General features: G+C 47.2%; 1 protein-coding gene across 1 annotated transcript in view; it reads left to right on the forward strand.

Moving 5' to 3' along the window:
- LOC114862500 (thyrotropin-releasing hormone-degrading ectoenzyme-like) overlaps nucleotides 1-16,904 on the forward strand; it is a 66,738-nt gene that overhangs the window by 42,993 nt on the left and 6,841 nt on the right. The window contains exons 6-16 of the mRNA XM_029162882.3: nucleotides 2,816-2,929; nucleotides 5,213-5,350; nucleotides 5,443-5,508; nucleotides 7,170-7,235; nucleotides 7,615-7,793; nucleotides 11,159-11,247; nucleotides 12,071-12,204; nucleotides 12,286-12,341; nucleotides 15,885-16,032; nucleotides 16,114-16,217; nucleotides 16,333-16,440. Coding sequence (XP_029018715.1) covers nucleotides 2,816-2,929; nucleotides 5,213-5,350; nucleotides 5,443-5,508; nucleotides 7,170-7,235; nucleotides 7,615-7,793; nucleotides 11,159-11,247; nucleotides 12,071-12,204; nucleotides 12,286-12,341; nucleotides 15,885-16,032; nucleotides 16,114-16,217; nucleotides 16,333-16,440 — 1,202 coding nt within the window. The remainder of the gene's footprint in view (nucleotides 1-2,815; nucleotides 2,930-5,212; nucleotides 5,351-5,442; nucleotides 5,509-7,169; nucleotides 7,236-7,614; nucleotides 7,794-11,158; nucleotides 11,248-12,070; nucleotides 12,205-12,285; nucleotides 12,342-15,884; nucleotides 16,033-16,113; nucleotides 16,218-16,332; nucleotides 16,441-16,904) is intronic.

Raw genomic sequence — 16,904 nt, forward strand, 5'->3', positions numbered from 1 at the left:
TTAAAGTGCAGTGACAGTCACAGAGACGCTGGAGCACAGTGAGTTGAACCATTGAGATGAGATGACTGGATCCAGCAGACGTGTCCGTCAGCCGACGTTGTGCTGAAGCTCAGAGTAAAGCTCGCCTCTGATTCACCTGCAGAGGTTCTGGGTTCTGCACATCCAGGCTCCAGCTGCCTTTTACCCACTGTAACGACCAGCGCTGATCCAAGCAGCCGGTGGTCCTGAGGCCAGTTCTCTCAGTGCGGAGGTCTCCGGAGCCAGGCTTTCATCGTTGTTGTCCGAGGCTTGTTTCTCAGCTTCCAACTGGTCCACATTCAAAAAGCTACTTTGAGTTCTGCTCTCGCTGCCAAGAAGGACTGTGTTGTGTGGTTTTGCTGAAGTCCAGCTCAGTCTACAGGGGAAGCTGAATTCGTTCAGAAGCTTCCAGCAGGAGCAGAAGCAGCTTCACGACTTCCTTCCTCGCGTCTTAGTGCTCTGTTCATTAGGCTGTCATCCAAAAGAACGTGGCAGAACTCAACCAGCTGCGTTTGGCTGTTAGCCACGCTTAAAATCCCCCAACCAACAGCAGCCACACAAAGATTAATTAAGCAGGAGGCTGGAGAGTTTGTTGCAGCTATTGTTAATTGCGTTAATTTAAACGCAGCCAGTCAGAGAAGAAGATGCTGTGAAGGATTTTTATAGTTTCACAGATGCGCAGATGTAAACAGCGTTTGTGCCAAACCACTGCTGGGACCCATTTTGTGCTGTCGCGGAGCTGTGAGGAGCTTCATCCAAACAGAAAGTGAAAATCAGATTCGGTCCCTATGCTGAAGAGAGCAATGAATATTTATCAGAGTGGGTCAGATGGAGGGAGGTGAGGAAGAGGAGGATGATCAAAGGCACAGATATGCTTTGTTCCAGGATTCAGAGAAAAGAGACTGAGAGGAAACAGCTGGATCGGATAAGTCGCTCTTTGTGTCTTGTACAGTTACTTTAACCGTAAGAGCAGCTCTAGAGTCATTTCTGAAAATAAGCCGCAGTTCAGTGTCACTGTAGCGTGGTTCGCTCCGAAGTGAGACCGGCTGCACCGCCGCTGCGAATATATTCATAAGATATTTATTTACAGTTCCTTGTGTTGTTCAGGCATGAGCTGCACTCGCTCTAACCTCTACACCAACAGGCTCGCGTTGGGTGAAACTGCTTCAACTGGACCGGTTGTGGATTCTTCCTTCTTCTCAACATAACAGGCCCTCAGGTTACTTGCAGGAACCCCCCCCCGTCATAGTGATAAACATGGCGCCAGGTGAACCAGAGCCTGAACAGCGTTCATTCCTCCTGGTCCCGTAGTCACCAGCTCCTGCCTTCATCTTCGTATTCACCCGTTGCCTCATCACTGTTTCCTGACTCATCGTCATTCGCCCCAATCACAGACATTTTCCCGTGGAAGCACTTTTTAGTTCACCTCTGCTCCATCAGCTTCCCCCTCTGCAGGTTATAAGCCCTCCCATGATGCGTGGGTGTAACCATGGCAACAGTCCAGCTATAGAAGCTCTTTGCAGCCTCCCCAGAGAAAGCGTCCGACTACTGGAGGTGTTTTATGAGGTAGAAACAGGATGAAAGACGACAGAAGTATTAATGAAGAAAACTGAGAAGTGTCTGGTAAAAAGTCGACATTTTTTAATTATTACAACTTTAGAGGATTAGTTTTGCTCGTGGAGTCGGTCGCGGCTGTGTAAAATTAATTATGTTTCCTATTTGTCGGGAGCCTTGAACAAACTGCGGAGTTCGACGGGAAACTCGCTGACCCACTTCAAACAACAACCAGTGAACTGGTTTCAAAGCAGGAGATGGAGCAGAAATCAAATGTAAACCGTCGTGTTGAACCAAAGAGCAGCTCTGCACGTGTTTGTCTGAGCTCACAAAGGATTCACTGCAGGGTGGAGGTCCACTCTTTGGTCGCTGATGAACATGTTCATGTCCACATAGAGACCCGTGCACAGGCCCCACAGATGTGGGAGTCATCTGCTCTCCATTGTCATGCCCCAGTCAAGGAGGTCATATCGGCTGGAACTACCAGCAATTCTTTCTCATCGCTTCTGCTTCACTTCACTGCAAAGTTCATGGGCCGAGGGCTGAGAGTCCACGCAGGTGGAGACAGATTTCTACTTTAATGCTCAGACTTATTTAGTAATTAAAGTCTTTGAGAAGCCAGAAGAAGAGATTCAACTAGAAAAGGTCATTTCTGATAGAAAGTAGATGGAAGCGCTGTTCTGTTCCCACTTAAGACTCCATTTAAGCTGTGTCGCTGTAGAGCGTCTCACCCGTAAGAGAAACGCTGACACGGCGCTTTAGTGATGACCTGTCACGTCTGCTGCCTTCAATCTCTGCTGGATCCACTCTGCTGCTGTAGCTCCACTGTCTGCCGCCGTACGGTGGCGACAGCGGCTTTGCAGCGGGCGGCTAAGGTGCTTCAACCACAGCCTCACCTGTGCTGGACTGAGCCCTGAAGGCCAGCGTGGGGGGGCTAGCGGCTCACGACACAACGCTGACAGACACACACACACACCGCTCAGCCCATTCCCATTTAAAGCGTGCTGCCAGGAAACGGCCGGGTCCAAATGGTTTTCACTATCAGCAGAGTTCCGTCTACGTTTATTAAGCGGCTGTGTAGGTTTGCTCTCACCCCCAGAGGAGAGCGAAGCATCTCAGCTTGTGTCTCCTTCGATATATGCTCGCTTTAGCCCAGGCCTTAATTTGACTTGATGTGGTAGAGAACGTGTTGGACCGGAACAATTAATATCTGACCTCACTGTGTGCCGTGTCTGCCCTGCAGTGGTTTGGTGATCTGGTGACGCCGGTGTGGTGGGAGGACGTCTGGCTGAAGGAAGGCTTTGCTCATTTCTTTGAGTACGTTGGCACCGACTTCCTCTTCCCGAAGTGGAACATGGTGAGTGAAGACCCGCTGTTCCTGTGGACAGACACAACGACTGTGTGTGTGTAAACCCACTGCAGGGCTGTTGGTAGCTCGTGAAAATGAATTTTTGGGGACAAAATGTTTTCACGACAGCAACAGAACGAAGTTTTACACAGGAGAGAAACTCTTCACCAGAAGCAGCAGCAGAAAGTTTGTTATTGCGACTAAATGAAACCCACATTTCTTCCAGCCCACCTCGTTCCTCTCTGCTGGGTAAAACTTTACATAACACAGTAGATTTGGATGCGCAGCGAGTTTGGAAGGCGCCGGTTAAAAGCGGCTGCTGAGGAGGAGGGAGCCCTGACCTGTGAGGACCTGCTGAACTCTTCCTCTCTCTTCCACTCGCACAGATCGATTTCTGATCCGTGCTTTTCTGAAGCATGTTGCCGCTCACACTGTCATATTCCGGCCGAGGCACCAGTTGGGTTTTGACTCGGCTCCAAACAAGAAGACGACGGTGTTCTCCTTCACATTCGGAGCCCGTGGACCTGGAATTACAGCGCACACTCGTTCCTGTGATTTCCTTCCAGAGGAGACTGCGTTTCACCACAACGCCTTATCTTCGGCACGCACACGGCTTTTAAATCCGTTACTGTGGTTCTGCATGGTTGAACACTTTAATAAAAACAAAGTGTTTCTCCAATAACAAGAGCAACATGATAAAGCAGTTTATTTATAATACAGGTTTTTATTTAAAAGCCTGTTTCCATCAGCTACAGAGGAAACAAAAGAAATCCAAGGTTTTACTGTCATTCAGTCAAGTTGCTTTATTCTCTAACAAAGCCCAACTGATGCTTTTAGTGCTTAAAGATAATGTGATGAAGCCGTGTTGATAAAGTCAGGATGAATGAGGATGAGCCTCATGCTCGCTGTGGTTTGAAATAGAGGCGTTTTGGTGGAAGTGAAGCAGATAAGAAGCCAGTTTATACCTTTAAGCCCCTGGAAGTGAAGCCGCGCTGCTCAAAGTGGCCGTGAACGGCGCTGAAGGCTTCCATCACAGCTCGTTAGGCAAAACAATCTGCATCAGAGCAGTCAGTGTCGGTCATTTACATTCTGAGGCGCCGCACATGCGTGGGCTGCTTCTCCTTTAAGGGAGGCTTTCTAAGTGGCAGCGAGTGGAGCCGAGGAGGACGGAGGGAGGAGACGAGCTCAAGCCTTAAAGTTCAGCAGCTGCCACTGATCATCTGTGTCTGTACGCTGACTGTTGGCCTCTCCTCCACTCCTCCACATGTGGCTCCATCTGCTCCGTATGGTCCATAAGGACCAGATGCAGGTGATTAAAGTCTCTGCTAATTAAAGCTGATGTCTCATTTACACTGATTTTGTTGTTGTTTGTTTGTTTCTCTCAGCAAAACACTGGTTTCATCCAAATGTGTCATTTAACTAATTAACTAATTGTCTCCTTTGTGGTGCAATCTCTTGTTTCTGTATGTGTGTGTTTGTGTGTATGGCAGCTGTAGTCAGTCCAGGCATTAGTCCCATTCACCTCCTCTTACGACAGCCCGTGGACATTAACCTCCTAATGTCAGTCTCACATCAGATAATAGACAGACACACACACAACATCCCTGAGCACATGCATAAAACATAGACACACAAAATGAAACTGCCTCAAAGCAACACGCTTTTGTTTTACTAGGTACAAATTCATTAAATGCATATGTACTTGATAAAACAAAAGCTAATCCATGGATTACACAGAGCTGCATGGGCCAAGACTTAGCCAGATCCCAGCAGATACTGATACTGTTAATTACATTAACATCTGAAATGTAATACGCCAACAATTCAACGGCTTAACAAGATGGAGTTTCATTAAAAAACAAATCTCCATCGTAAACACTCTAATCCATGAATTAGACACAGCCACATTTCTCCAGGTTTAGCCTGTGCTTCTTCCGTCCTACTTCTTGTATGACGGAAAACAAGGAAAGGAATGAATTAAGGATATAAGCAGATGAAACTAAAGACAAACACAAACAACAAACAGAGTTCAACCAGACAAATAACAGCACGTTGGCCAACATTTCCAATCCTAATGAGCGACTCTTGAAACAAAGCTAACAACAAACAAAAATAATCACACTGAGCAACATTTGCTTCGAGAGACTCACTGCTCTCACACGTGGCTGGTCCCAGTGTATTTAGATCCAACTTGAACCACTACACTGTGACGCACAGTCAGCGCAGCGACTGCACCTGACTGACTCTGTAGTTGTGTTTCACTGAAGCTCACTACATACGTGTGGCTTTCAGGAGAAGCAGCGTTTCCTGACGGACGTGCTCCATGAGGTGATGCTGCTGGACGGCCTGAGGTCGTCCCACCCCATCTCCCAGGAGGTGGAGCAAGCGACCGACATCAACCGAGTGTTCGACTGGATCGCCTACAAGAAGGTAGCGCGGACCCTCGTGGACCTTTGAGCCTCGTCGTGGTTTTCGTCCTAAACGCGTCGGCTTTGTCCTGTGTGTCTCTGTGTGGCCTGCAGGGGGCGGCACTGATCCGGATGCTGGCCAACGTCATGGGACAGACGCTGTTCCAGAAAGGACTCAATGTGAGTTCACTGTCCAGTTATTGTGATCACTGTTGAATGTGTTCAGATACACCTGAAGGATAAGTAGCATATATTCAGACACACCACACGGACTAATGTTCATGACTCAGCAGCATCAGAGCAGCAAAAACAGGTTCCAGACAGTACGAAAACAATCTAATTTGACATTGATATGACACAGGTGGAAAAACAGTCACGCACACACACACGCACACACACACACACGCACACACACACACACACACACACACACACACACACACACACACACACACACACACACACACACACACACACACACGCTGCCCTGGTTTTCCTGCAGACACGCAACCAGATTCTATATTAAATACTGCTGATACAGCGACATGGTGTGTGTGTTTGTGTGTGTGTGTGTGTGTGTATGTGTGTGTGTGTGTGTGTGTGTTCACAGGTCGCACACACTGTGCTGAACACTACACCAAACTACCTAATGAGGACTTTTAATTCCTCAGCTGCATTTTGAAATCTCACTTACTTCACGCGTTACACACATGATAAATGAAGCCCAGGCGCATTTGACACAGCCTCAGTGCAGATAATTCACCCAGCGCAGCGTCGCTTCTCTGTCCAAGTAAATGATTTGGAGAAATTCACCTAAAGGCACCATATCATAAAAAACATGGCACACAGAAAATGTCAGTGTGAGGAGAATGTCTCATGGTTACACACGGTGCCTGGAGGTGGATGTTCTGTGAACGCTGTCTTCATCCAAGACGATTCCCTGAAACTGAAGATGGATTATTGGATGACAACGGCGTCATTGACGGCCCGAGCTTTACTGAAACATCCATTTGGCTTAAGCTGTAAAGCTGTGAAGGACCGGTGTTAGCGGCCTCTGCCCATCTCTCTCTCTGACGGGTGGAGGCAGGTTTCTTTTAATGAAATGATGATCGCTCACACACATGGCTGCCCACTGTTTGCTCTGGCTGGAGTGGCTTTTCAGTGGGGGTGAGAGTCGCAGCTATCACAGACGCGTTATCATGTATGTCATCATGTTTCAGGGAAGAGAGAGCTGCTTCTAGTCTTATCATCAGCCTCAGATTACTGGCCATTCTCTGGGTGTTCTGTGCTTCTGTTCCTGCTTCTCTGCCTTTGCCTTGTTTTATTAGGAACCACAGTATCCAGCGTCCTCCCTAAGCTTTTACTTTATGTTCCCCAGTCTGCTGGAGTGGGTATGACTTCATGCTACTACCAGCAGACAGGGGTTTGAAAACAGAGCTTTAGTAACGTTTCATCTCGTCCATCACTTTAAAACAATCTAACCTGAACGTTGGAGTCATAGCGGCGATGGGTCCGTGTGAACATGCAGCACCACCGAAATGAACCAACTCAGTCCTGGTGGCGTCACTATGTCTGGAGCCTCCTGGGATTTTTACATCTTCACATACACAAACGGCTTCATAGCATCGACCATAAATAATTGTATTCACTGTAGTGAATGTCTTTGGGCTTTAAAGCTTCATCCAGAGTTATGTCACCTCATATTCTCAGGTGTGTGTCTTTCACAACGTCCAGTCGGTTCAGTTTGCTGCACTTCAGTCAGCTTTAGCACTCATCATAGGTGAAGAGGAGCAGCTTCATGTCATTTCCTGTGACTAACCCGTTTGTTGTTTTGCTTTCAGGATTATTTGCTGAGTCACATGTACAGCAACGCGGCCAGAGACGACCTGTGGAGCAAACTGTCTCAGGTAACTCTCACCTGTATCTCAGGAAAGTGTCTAAACTGAAGGCCAGACAGACGCTCCTTAAAACCAAGCTGATGACAGGATGCTTAAAGTCTCTGCGTTGCCACGGTAACGTGACTGACAGGTAGAGAGGAGGCTCATTTTCCTCCACCTTGTGGAAAATGATGACTTTAGATTCATCTTCGTTAGCGCTGTTCGTTACACTTTGCTGCTCTTTAATTAGCCACCAGCTTTAATCAGCTGAAGTCTCTACTTTACTGACTTTAAACTAATCAGGTGGCGATGTCTCATGACCTCATTAATCACGTGCATAATCACAGAATAATTAATGGCCATTAGTCATTGTTAGTCTGATGGTTGCTGTGTTGTGTGCTGGGTTCAGGCCATGCGCTCAGAGGGGCGGGACATTGACATTGGAGAGATGATGGACAGGTGGACTTTACAAATGGGCTATCCTGTCGTCACCATCAGCAAGGACCAATCAGAGCAGCTCACCACACATAACATCACTGTCAGCCAGGAGCACTTCCTGTACGGACAGGAAGTCCGCAGCAACAACAGGTGAGACCCAGAGGGGCTGTTTTCACGGGTCAATGCCAGTCGGTGGAGACAGAGGCTGTGTGTGGTTCTGAACGGGTTTCTGTCAGTGTCTGTACAGTAAATCACAACTACTGAGATGTGAAGTGATCAGACGTGAGGGTGATGATCCGGTGAGCACTACGTATGTGATCCCTGCATTTTCCCATGAAGAAGCACTTCTTCAACTATTCTTCACGTTCTTTGCTACTTCTACATCTTTTATATTTCATTCATATTTGATAAATATGATGTTTTATTCACATCCTTCACAACCTCAGGAGTTTATTCTGTTCGCTGTTTTATCGACCCACTTTTCCTTGCATCAATACTTCATCAGCTTCTTTCTTCTTCTTTTATTACCTGTTGTTCTCCCTTCTTCCCTTTCTACCGCTGTAGCTGATCTTTAGTTACGCTGCTAAAGACTTTTTATACTTTTCCCTTTTTGTGAAGTTCCGTCTTGGTTCCCTTCTTTCATCTTCAGTCGTTTGTGTTCACTCCAGCTCCTCTGCTCCGAGGTCCTGTCAGCTGATAAATCGGAGCTGTTTGTTGTAGGTGGAGCTGAAGTCTTTCTCTGTTCCTGTTGATTCTCGCGAGGCTGCGTTTCTCACTCGCTCTGTGCTGCCTGCGGTTTCACCCAAAACCTGTGTAAAGAACCCGTTTTTGTGCTTTCAGTCGCCTCTTCGTCGCAGTTAGACATAGATTGAACCAGAGGCTGTGGAGCAGTGGAACACGCTCCATCAGTGGGTCTAACGTTGACATCACGCATCGCATAGCACTGAACGACACAGTCACACTTTTTCTTTTTCTTTTTCTCAAGGGTGAACAATTAGCTGCTCTAGTTGTTGATCTGTCTGATGCCCAAAATAGCATTAACCACATTATTCTGAGCAAAAAACTTATTTCAAAGGGTTTGTTTATCCCTCTATCTGCTTTAACTGCTGCATATTCATGTGTTTTTAAGGGCAAGTCAAAGTCAAAATAACTGAATGTTAAACATAGTAAATGTAACTTTACTCATGAATGGGCATAAAATATGCAGAGGACTCCTTGGTCTCATCTGGATTATGACCTACTGTACCATCTCCAGCCTCAACACTGTTTTAGTAAATACTATTCACATTACACTGAGTTTATGTGAAGCTTTGCGTCTCCATTCTGCCAGACTTCAAACCACTCTAATGCTGACTTCACACGGGTCCCTTTGTGCCATCTGTGTCCCAGGTGTCACCAAAAGGTTTGTTCAGAAGCGCAGAACTTCCAACACATGGAAATCTAAAATGCTTTGATGTGTGAAATTGTTGTAGTTCTCCTTTTCATTTCAACCTTGTTCTAAACTTCAAAAAAACGACAAAATGTTTGCATTTCCCAGGAGCGCAGAGCTCTGCTCCTAATGGAAGTAGATAGTGAGAGGCGTAATTGGTTAGACGGCAGCTTCTTTGGCTGCAAAACATTCCATACGCTGAACGCCGGGAAAAATCCAACAGGGAAAAGGGAAATATGCAAATGTCCTGTGACAGGTAGCAGTAGCCAGGTGTGTCCCAACCCAAAAACACATTCACTTCACGCCCTCCGTTCTCCTCCTTCTCGGCTGTTTGAGGGAGATGTTGTACATTTGTGTCTTTTGTTTTCCTCCATCAAACACGACGACGGAAACAAATGCTTCTAAAGATTCGAGTTGGCAGAAAGAGAGACGAGCAGAACAGAGGACAGCGAGCGCTGACGTTAAGGTCGAGCTAATGATACTGAAAACAAATCAAACCTAGTCTGTATTTAAAGACATCACAGCTCGTGTTTGTGCACGCAGAGAAGGAAAAGCAGACCGACAGGTAAACAGGCAGCGTTTTGATTTAATGAGCTTTTATGCTAAATAGGACATCGAGGGATTATTTCTGTCCACAGTAGCCTGGAATAAATACAGCATGTGTGTGTTTTTATCTTCCATTGTCTTTGTCTCTGTATTCAGCTAAAATACAGAAGTCTGTGACCTAATGATCTGGTGCATGTAAGCAGCTTTAGGTGAGACCTGTCAGCACCTACCTGCTGAATCCTCCATGGCAGCTGTGATTCTTCTGTGAGCTGTGAGTCTTCACACCAGCCTAGTGAGCTGAAGACGCACAAAGGCCTTGCATCCTACAGGTTCGAGCTCCGTGGTGCCGCTACAAACAGCCCTCGCTGGGTTCATCTTCATCCAGGTCACTGCTCGTTCGTCGTGCTGGGCCCTGCATTAGCAGTGATCACGCGTGTTGCTATGAAGGTTGGAGTTCAGGTTATATGGATGTGAGAGTCTTGACATGAGTGTAAACGAGGTTAGGGTGAGGTGCTGGTGGAGGAGGAGGCGCTGAGCACATGTGTGTCTGACTCGGCTCATTCACAGTTGTTTTAACTGAACGGTGTCGCTTCAGTCGCAGGTTAATGAACCGTTGTGTGTTTGGAATTGAACTCCCCTCCTGTCCGTCACCTTAATGTAAATAGTTGCTAACTAGTCAGTATTGACCCACGGTTGCCTGCGGCGACAGATGGTCGTTATGGGATTGTTCATTTTTTTATGTGGCTGATTGTGCTGCAGTGACCCCGACTACACACACGTTGTTCTTAGCTGATTGAACTGATCGCAGTGTGTGAGGCAGTCTGTAATTAACAAAAACTTTAATTAAAATATGAATCAATTTGACCAAAATGAGTCCAATTAAAGCCGAGTCTCTGAGCTTTGTTTTTACTGGAGCTGAAGAGGAGGCCTGTTTTAATTGGTGTCATTAGTGATGGCACAAAGTGGATCAAAGCGGGCTGACGGAACCGTCTTCCTGTCACTCACAGTCCTGTTAATGGACCCGCCTCTGTCACACACACAGAGGTCACAGGTCACCACCAGCAGGAGCCCCAGTGTCCAGGACAATAAGATCAGCTATAATGGAGGTTCTGGAGGCGGTTCTGTCAGTCAGCTTCTCTGCAGGCGTGACTTTCCCTCGTCCCTCTGTCTGTCGTGGCGCTCTTTAAAAAGCGTTCAGCTGGAAATGCCAGCCTCTCAGGAGCCAAGACAAACAGCCTTGTTTAGCGCAGCGGTGATGGCATTTTCAGATAACTGGATTGGTTTTTAAAAGCCGCGCTCGGGTGGTTCACTCATGCAGGAAAGCACAATTTATGTCTTTTTTAAACAATCTGAAAATGTAAAAATCGCAGCACTGAGCCAAGTGTTGTGAGGACGCTGGTCGCCCTCGTCCACCTCTGACGCAGCTTTGCCCTCTGTCTCGCTCCCTCGGATGCTGGCTGATCTTCTGCCTGCCCATCTGATAACCGAGGCAATAAAACCCGATGCAATTCCACTGCCTCTTATCTCTCTCTCTCCTTAGTTTACAGTGGCAGGTCCCGTTGACAGTCGCTGTGGGAAATGCATCCACCGTTTGTTCAGAGAGCCTCATCTGGATCAACAACAAGACAGGTACGGAGCTGGTGCGAGAATGTGCTGCTTAACCCCAAGTAGCAGGAAAATGCTGCTGTGTCCTTCACTGAGCGGCTCTGTGCAGCTGCTCCCATGGGGGTTTAAAATTCTCTTCATGAAGCTGGACCTCACAGGAGGGTTACATTCTTCTGTCAGCGATGAATTCACTCTGGGGGAACAACACTTTCAGGTTGTTGGAGCATGAAGTGGACGTGGGTTCTGTTTCTGGAGGATCCAGTTCTGTGTGGGAGTGTTTTTGGATAACAGCTCCTATTACATCTATTCTAGGTTGATATAAATAACTCTTCGAGCCGGTTCTTTTTCTTTTCCTGGTTGTGTTTGGTAGAAATGTAATCTCAGAGTGGGTTCTGGTGCAGCTTCGTCTACTGGGGCAGTCCTTAAGTTCTCACTGCAGCGGAGGAAGTTTCAGAAGTGGGCCACGCTGGATGTGCAGCAGCTCTACATGTTCCCCTCACAAAAGTCAAGTTGCTCCAGTAAAGTTCACAGCCTACTTTTACCACCTCTGAGGTCTTCACCTGGCGCGAGGCTGTGATCCCACGATAATCAACACAGCCGTTCCATTCTGCAGGCTCTTCTATGTATAGACAGCGTTACCAGCTGTGTTTAGTTAGTCAGGAGGCACCTGCTGCTGACGGGGAGATCAGTGTGGGGTTAGGACAGGATCCCACGTTTGAGGACTTTGCTGCTCTGACGTTTGACGTGAAGGGCTGTGAAGGACCTTTACTCTGAGATACACAGATGAGAGAAAGAGAGAGAGAAAGTGATGCTCTGATTAACGGGCTCTTGTAATGTTTTGTCTCAGAGACCCACCGGATACATCAGATGCATGAAAACACGTGGCTGCTGGGAAACATCAACCAGACGGGCTACTTCCGTGTGAACTACGACCTCCAGAACTGGAAACTGCTGATTCAGCAGCTGCACAGCAGCCCTCAGGTATCGCTGTCGAATGCTCTGTGTGTTTCTGGTGGGTCTTTAGCGAGTTGTGTTCGATCTCTGTGTCTCTGCCTCTTTCAGATCATCTCTGTTGGGAACAGGGCGGGACTGATCGACGATGCCTTTAACCTTGCCAGGTAGGAGTCTCCAGCTGCAGGTCCATGTGCTGACCACAGCGTCCTGCTGCCATGGTGGCTGCTTGAAACAGAAAGCCTGTGACTGTTTCTTTAGTGGACGGAAAGAATTCACCATCGTCAACATTTGTTTATTTGTCTAGGTTTTGTAGCTTTGTGTACTTTTGATTATCATACTTAGATTTACATGCACAAACAAGATGTCAGGCTGGATTGTGCCAGCAGTGGATTCTTCCACCATCAACAAACAGTGATAATTACAAGAGCTCAAGAATCCAAACTACCAACTCACAGAAGGATTTTCTGAGTCTTCTTCATTTTTGAATGTTGCGAGTTTTACATTTTTCCCAGTTGCCACCAACAGAATATAAGCAGCATTGTGTTTAGCGTGACACTGTCTATGATCCAGTCACTCTTACTGATACGGAGGTAAACAGGCAGCGAATGTATGGGAATAAAGGTGAATCATCTCAGTGCTGCAGCTGTTTTCACAGTCTCACCATGTTACTGCAGATTGGTCATTTTAAAGACACTTCACCCTCAATGACAGAAGCAGACGTAGCTCAGAGAGGAAAACACCTACATAAAAAGCCAGAAAGCAATTTGAAAACAAGCAGAGCAGCGTCTGATGGAAGAGAGAGTGCGGGAAGCAGAGAGCAGTGTTTCACGGTGACGTTTTAGCCTGAAGCTTTTTGAGCACTGTAACCGAAATCTGCTCTGACACCAACCCCATAACTCAATCCACTCCCTCTCCTTCCTTTTCCTGCGTGTCTCTCTCTCAGCCATCTGTCCTCTGTCATGTTGAATGAGCAGCAGCCAGAGATAACGCTCCCGTCGTCTTCGGTTGGAGGGTGCATGCGCGCGTGTTGATGAGTGAGGAGCTCAGCAGGAGGTTTCCATCTGTAGAGAAGGGGAAACAGAACTACACATCTATTAATATTCACACTGACAGCAAAACAGGCTGCCACTTCAGCCCGCATCTGTCGCTATAGCAACACATGCAACTCCCAGCAGCGGTCCGAGGAGGGACATGTCACAAACTGCTGCATAATCCATGTACGAGGCGGTGAGAGGGCACCCCATCTGGTCTGCAGGCTTTGTGCCTGGTCCTGAACCTGACTGCATCATAGGATGCTCGTATCAGATCTACTGACACTGACTGATGTGCTCCTTCATCGGCGCCTGCGTCTCCATCCTGACAGCAGCGTGAACCAGCTTCAACCCACACCTTGTCGGTGTGACCACCGGATACTGTAAAAGGTTGTTTAAACGTATTTGATCACTTTGAACTGAAGCTTTTAGTTCTTCCCAGCTGTGTCACCACTAACATCACACTGATGTTTCAAATTAGACAGTTTAGTAGTAAAATACCTTTTGCAGCTACAAGGACGATAGAGCAGTAGATGTTCAGTGGTCAGAGGGTATTTCTGGTTCACCTTCATTTATTAATAGCCCTGCCTCGTGGTAAATGTGCCTCCTCAGCACTTTGGCAGATGGGTGATCATGTGTAGTGTGAACACGTCAGTGACAGCCTGGCAGATTTGCTCATACTGTGCTTTGACAGGCCTCAGAGGAATGCCGGTGCATTCCCCCGTCTTATTTTCCTCTTATCTTAACCTCCTATTTTCTTCTTTTCTTTCATGTCTGAAAAGTCTGAGGTCAGCTTCACTTCTGTGTTTGCTACAGAAATAGCTAGAAGTGTTTGGCCGAGCTCAGTACTCAGGCAGAGTGACAGAGTCACCGCCAGTTCCTATTTACAGGGACGTTGTCTCAGCATTTCTACCAATTCTTCTTATTGAATTCATTACAGTTGGGCAGGGTTAATTTCCATAGTGCTGATTCCTCCTCTGGTTACAGTTCGAGCGGAGCAGCACTAACTGCTGATTGGTGACAGCAGGTCTGTGTGTGAGAAGCTCGTTTAGTGCTAATAAATGGCTTTGTCTGCGAGTGTGTGTGCTTTGCTGTGATGGATGTCGCCGCTCCTTCTCCGTGTGCTTGTGACCACAGCAGTCCCTCGTTAGCTCTTCAGTGAGCCGATGGACGAACAATTAAGCAAGCCTTAAGAACGTTAACGAGTTAATGAGATCCTTACAATAGTGGAGGAGACTCACGGAGACTGTAACTGAAAGAGATCTGGTCTGAAATGTCTTTACTGGTTCTGTTAGTGAACAGAGATGTTACAGGTGATTATTAGAAACACATTAGTCTTCACAACTCAGAGCGTGTAATCTTATTAACAATAATTAGTCTGTGCAGGAAGCTCAGACTTTTACTTCTGTACCCCAGACTTACATTTTTCCTTCTATTGTTTTATTTCTGGATATTTCATCACATGTTGAACTTCTCAACATTTTTAGCTTTCCATTAATCAGTGCCTTAGCTGTCGGTACTAGCACTGGTCCTTAGTTCTGCGATAGGATGTCTGCTGCAAGATGGATGATCAGCCATGTAAAACATTCAGGGCCACCAATCGATGGCTGAATGCTGTTACCATGGTAACCACCACTTCTGCCTCTGCCTTCGTGTTTACTTCTGCAAGTGTTTCAGAGGACTGTAAACAGGAAGCGGCTGAATGGATCATATTAGTGTCCCAGAGGTGCATGATGGGAATGGAGATGAATGTGGGAGGTTAGTCAGGTTGGATAAAGGCGATTATGGAAATATGATGGAATTTAGAGTTCCTCCTCTTCCTCTTAAGGATTTAGATTAAGTGTAAGTGGAGACCTGTCTCTCTTTCAGCCTGCTTGTCTCAGAGCGTTGAAGCCTGTAAATCTGTCATCCTGTTCGATTGACAGCTGTTGTCTGTTACTGGTCATTACAAGGTAAACGGTAAAACTAGGATCGCCTCTTTGAGTAAACTTTATGTTCTCGTCCGCCTCGTCTCATCAATATTCATGTGCTGTGGGCGGGGCTGAAGGTCGATGCAGGAAACAGGTGAATGCCCCCCCCAAACATCATAAATGTTAATGAGTTCTCGAAGGCATACGTTAATATTCATGAGGCAGTGGATGTAACGGCTCTGCTGAATGGCTGCGTTGGCATTTAGAGGCCAAGTCACCGCTAACTTGTTCATATTATAGTTTACTCACACACCGCAGAGACTGATGCAGCTACAGCAAGATCTGGCTTTGAATTGCATTCCCAGAACGCACCTCTCTGCCTCGTGGCCTCTGCATCAAGTACAGAAAATGTAGTAATTACAGTGGGGATTTAAACACGTGCTTGTAAATGAGTTTGATTTAGTTCACTGGGCTTCATCGTTGTTTGAATTTCAGGAGAATCTGCCAAAGTGTAAAATAGATGATGAGAACACTTTGTTGTCTTCATTTATCTCTCGCACACACTCAAAGACGACGCTGCTGATTGTCCCAATCAAGGAAACATATTTGTTTCTGGAGCGCTGACACGCGTCTACCTTTAAAAACATTAACAGATGGGAAGGTTTGTTGTGCTGACGGCGATAATGAAAGCTTGTATAGTAGTTGATCTGTTCAGGTGAAGTACATCTGGCTCTGACCGTCCTCTCGTTCTCGCTGTCTGTCTCAGGGCGGGGTACCTCCCACAGGGCGTTCCCCTGCAGCTCATTGGCTACCTTCCAGAGGAGACGTCCTTCCTGCCGTGGCACGCCGCCAGCCAAGCGCTCTACCAGCTGGACAAGCTGCTGGACCGCACCGACGAATACAGCCTGTTCAGTGTAAAGCCCCGACCCGTCAGCCGGTGCAGGCAGTCAGTGCTGGCAGGCTGCTGATTAACACCGCGTGTCTGTGTGTCACAGGACTACGTGCTGAAGCAGGTCGCGTCACGGTACCATCAGATGGGCTGGCCCTCAAACGGTCCTGGGCACGAGGGAAACGTCCTGCAAGCGTCCTACCAGACAGAGTAGGTGATGCTGCGTCAGCAGCCTGAGCTTCTAGAAGCTGAAGCTTCCCTGCCGCCAGTGCTTGTGCAGGGGAACGCATCATGAACGTTGGTGAACGTCTGCTTGTCTCTGCAGGGAGCTTCAGAGGGAGCTCATAATGCTGGCCTGCAGCTTCGGAAACAAACAGTGCCATCGTCAGGCTGTGGCCTACATCTCTGACTGGATCTCCAGCAACAAGAACAGGTATGAGTCTGCAGACACAGTCCGCACACTGTACAGTGGGCCACATCACACACAGAGAGCTTAAATGATGCTCATTGCTACATCTGGTATCATATTCAAGGAGGAGACTGTGGGTGTAACATATAACTGCCTAGTGGTGGTGGAAGTGTGGCTGACGGCCTGACATCCATTTGTTTCTTTGTTCTATCGGTTCTTCCTCTCTTCTTTAGGAGCTGCTGCCTTGTTACTAATGAGACTGGATGAATTGAATAGATGTAGATGTTTACGCTGTGCATGGGGCAGCAGGAGGCTCAGGAATTAAAAGACACTAAAGACGCAGATGATTTTATGAATTTATAGAAGAAGCTCTGAGGGAAAGGGATGTTTACACTAATGTCATGCAGATGTGTCCATTCTCCACCAGGAAGCACGTCTGGAGTCCCAGCGCTTCATCATTCATGTCATTCTCTGGTTTCTGTACAGTG

This window comes from Betta splendens, chromosome 9, assembly GCF_900634795.4.
Source record: "Betta splendens chromosome 9, fBetSpl5.4, whole genome shotgun sequence".
Lineage (NCBI taxonomy): Eukaryota > Metazoa > Chordata > Actinopteri > Anabantiformes > Osphronemidae > Betta > Betta splendens.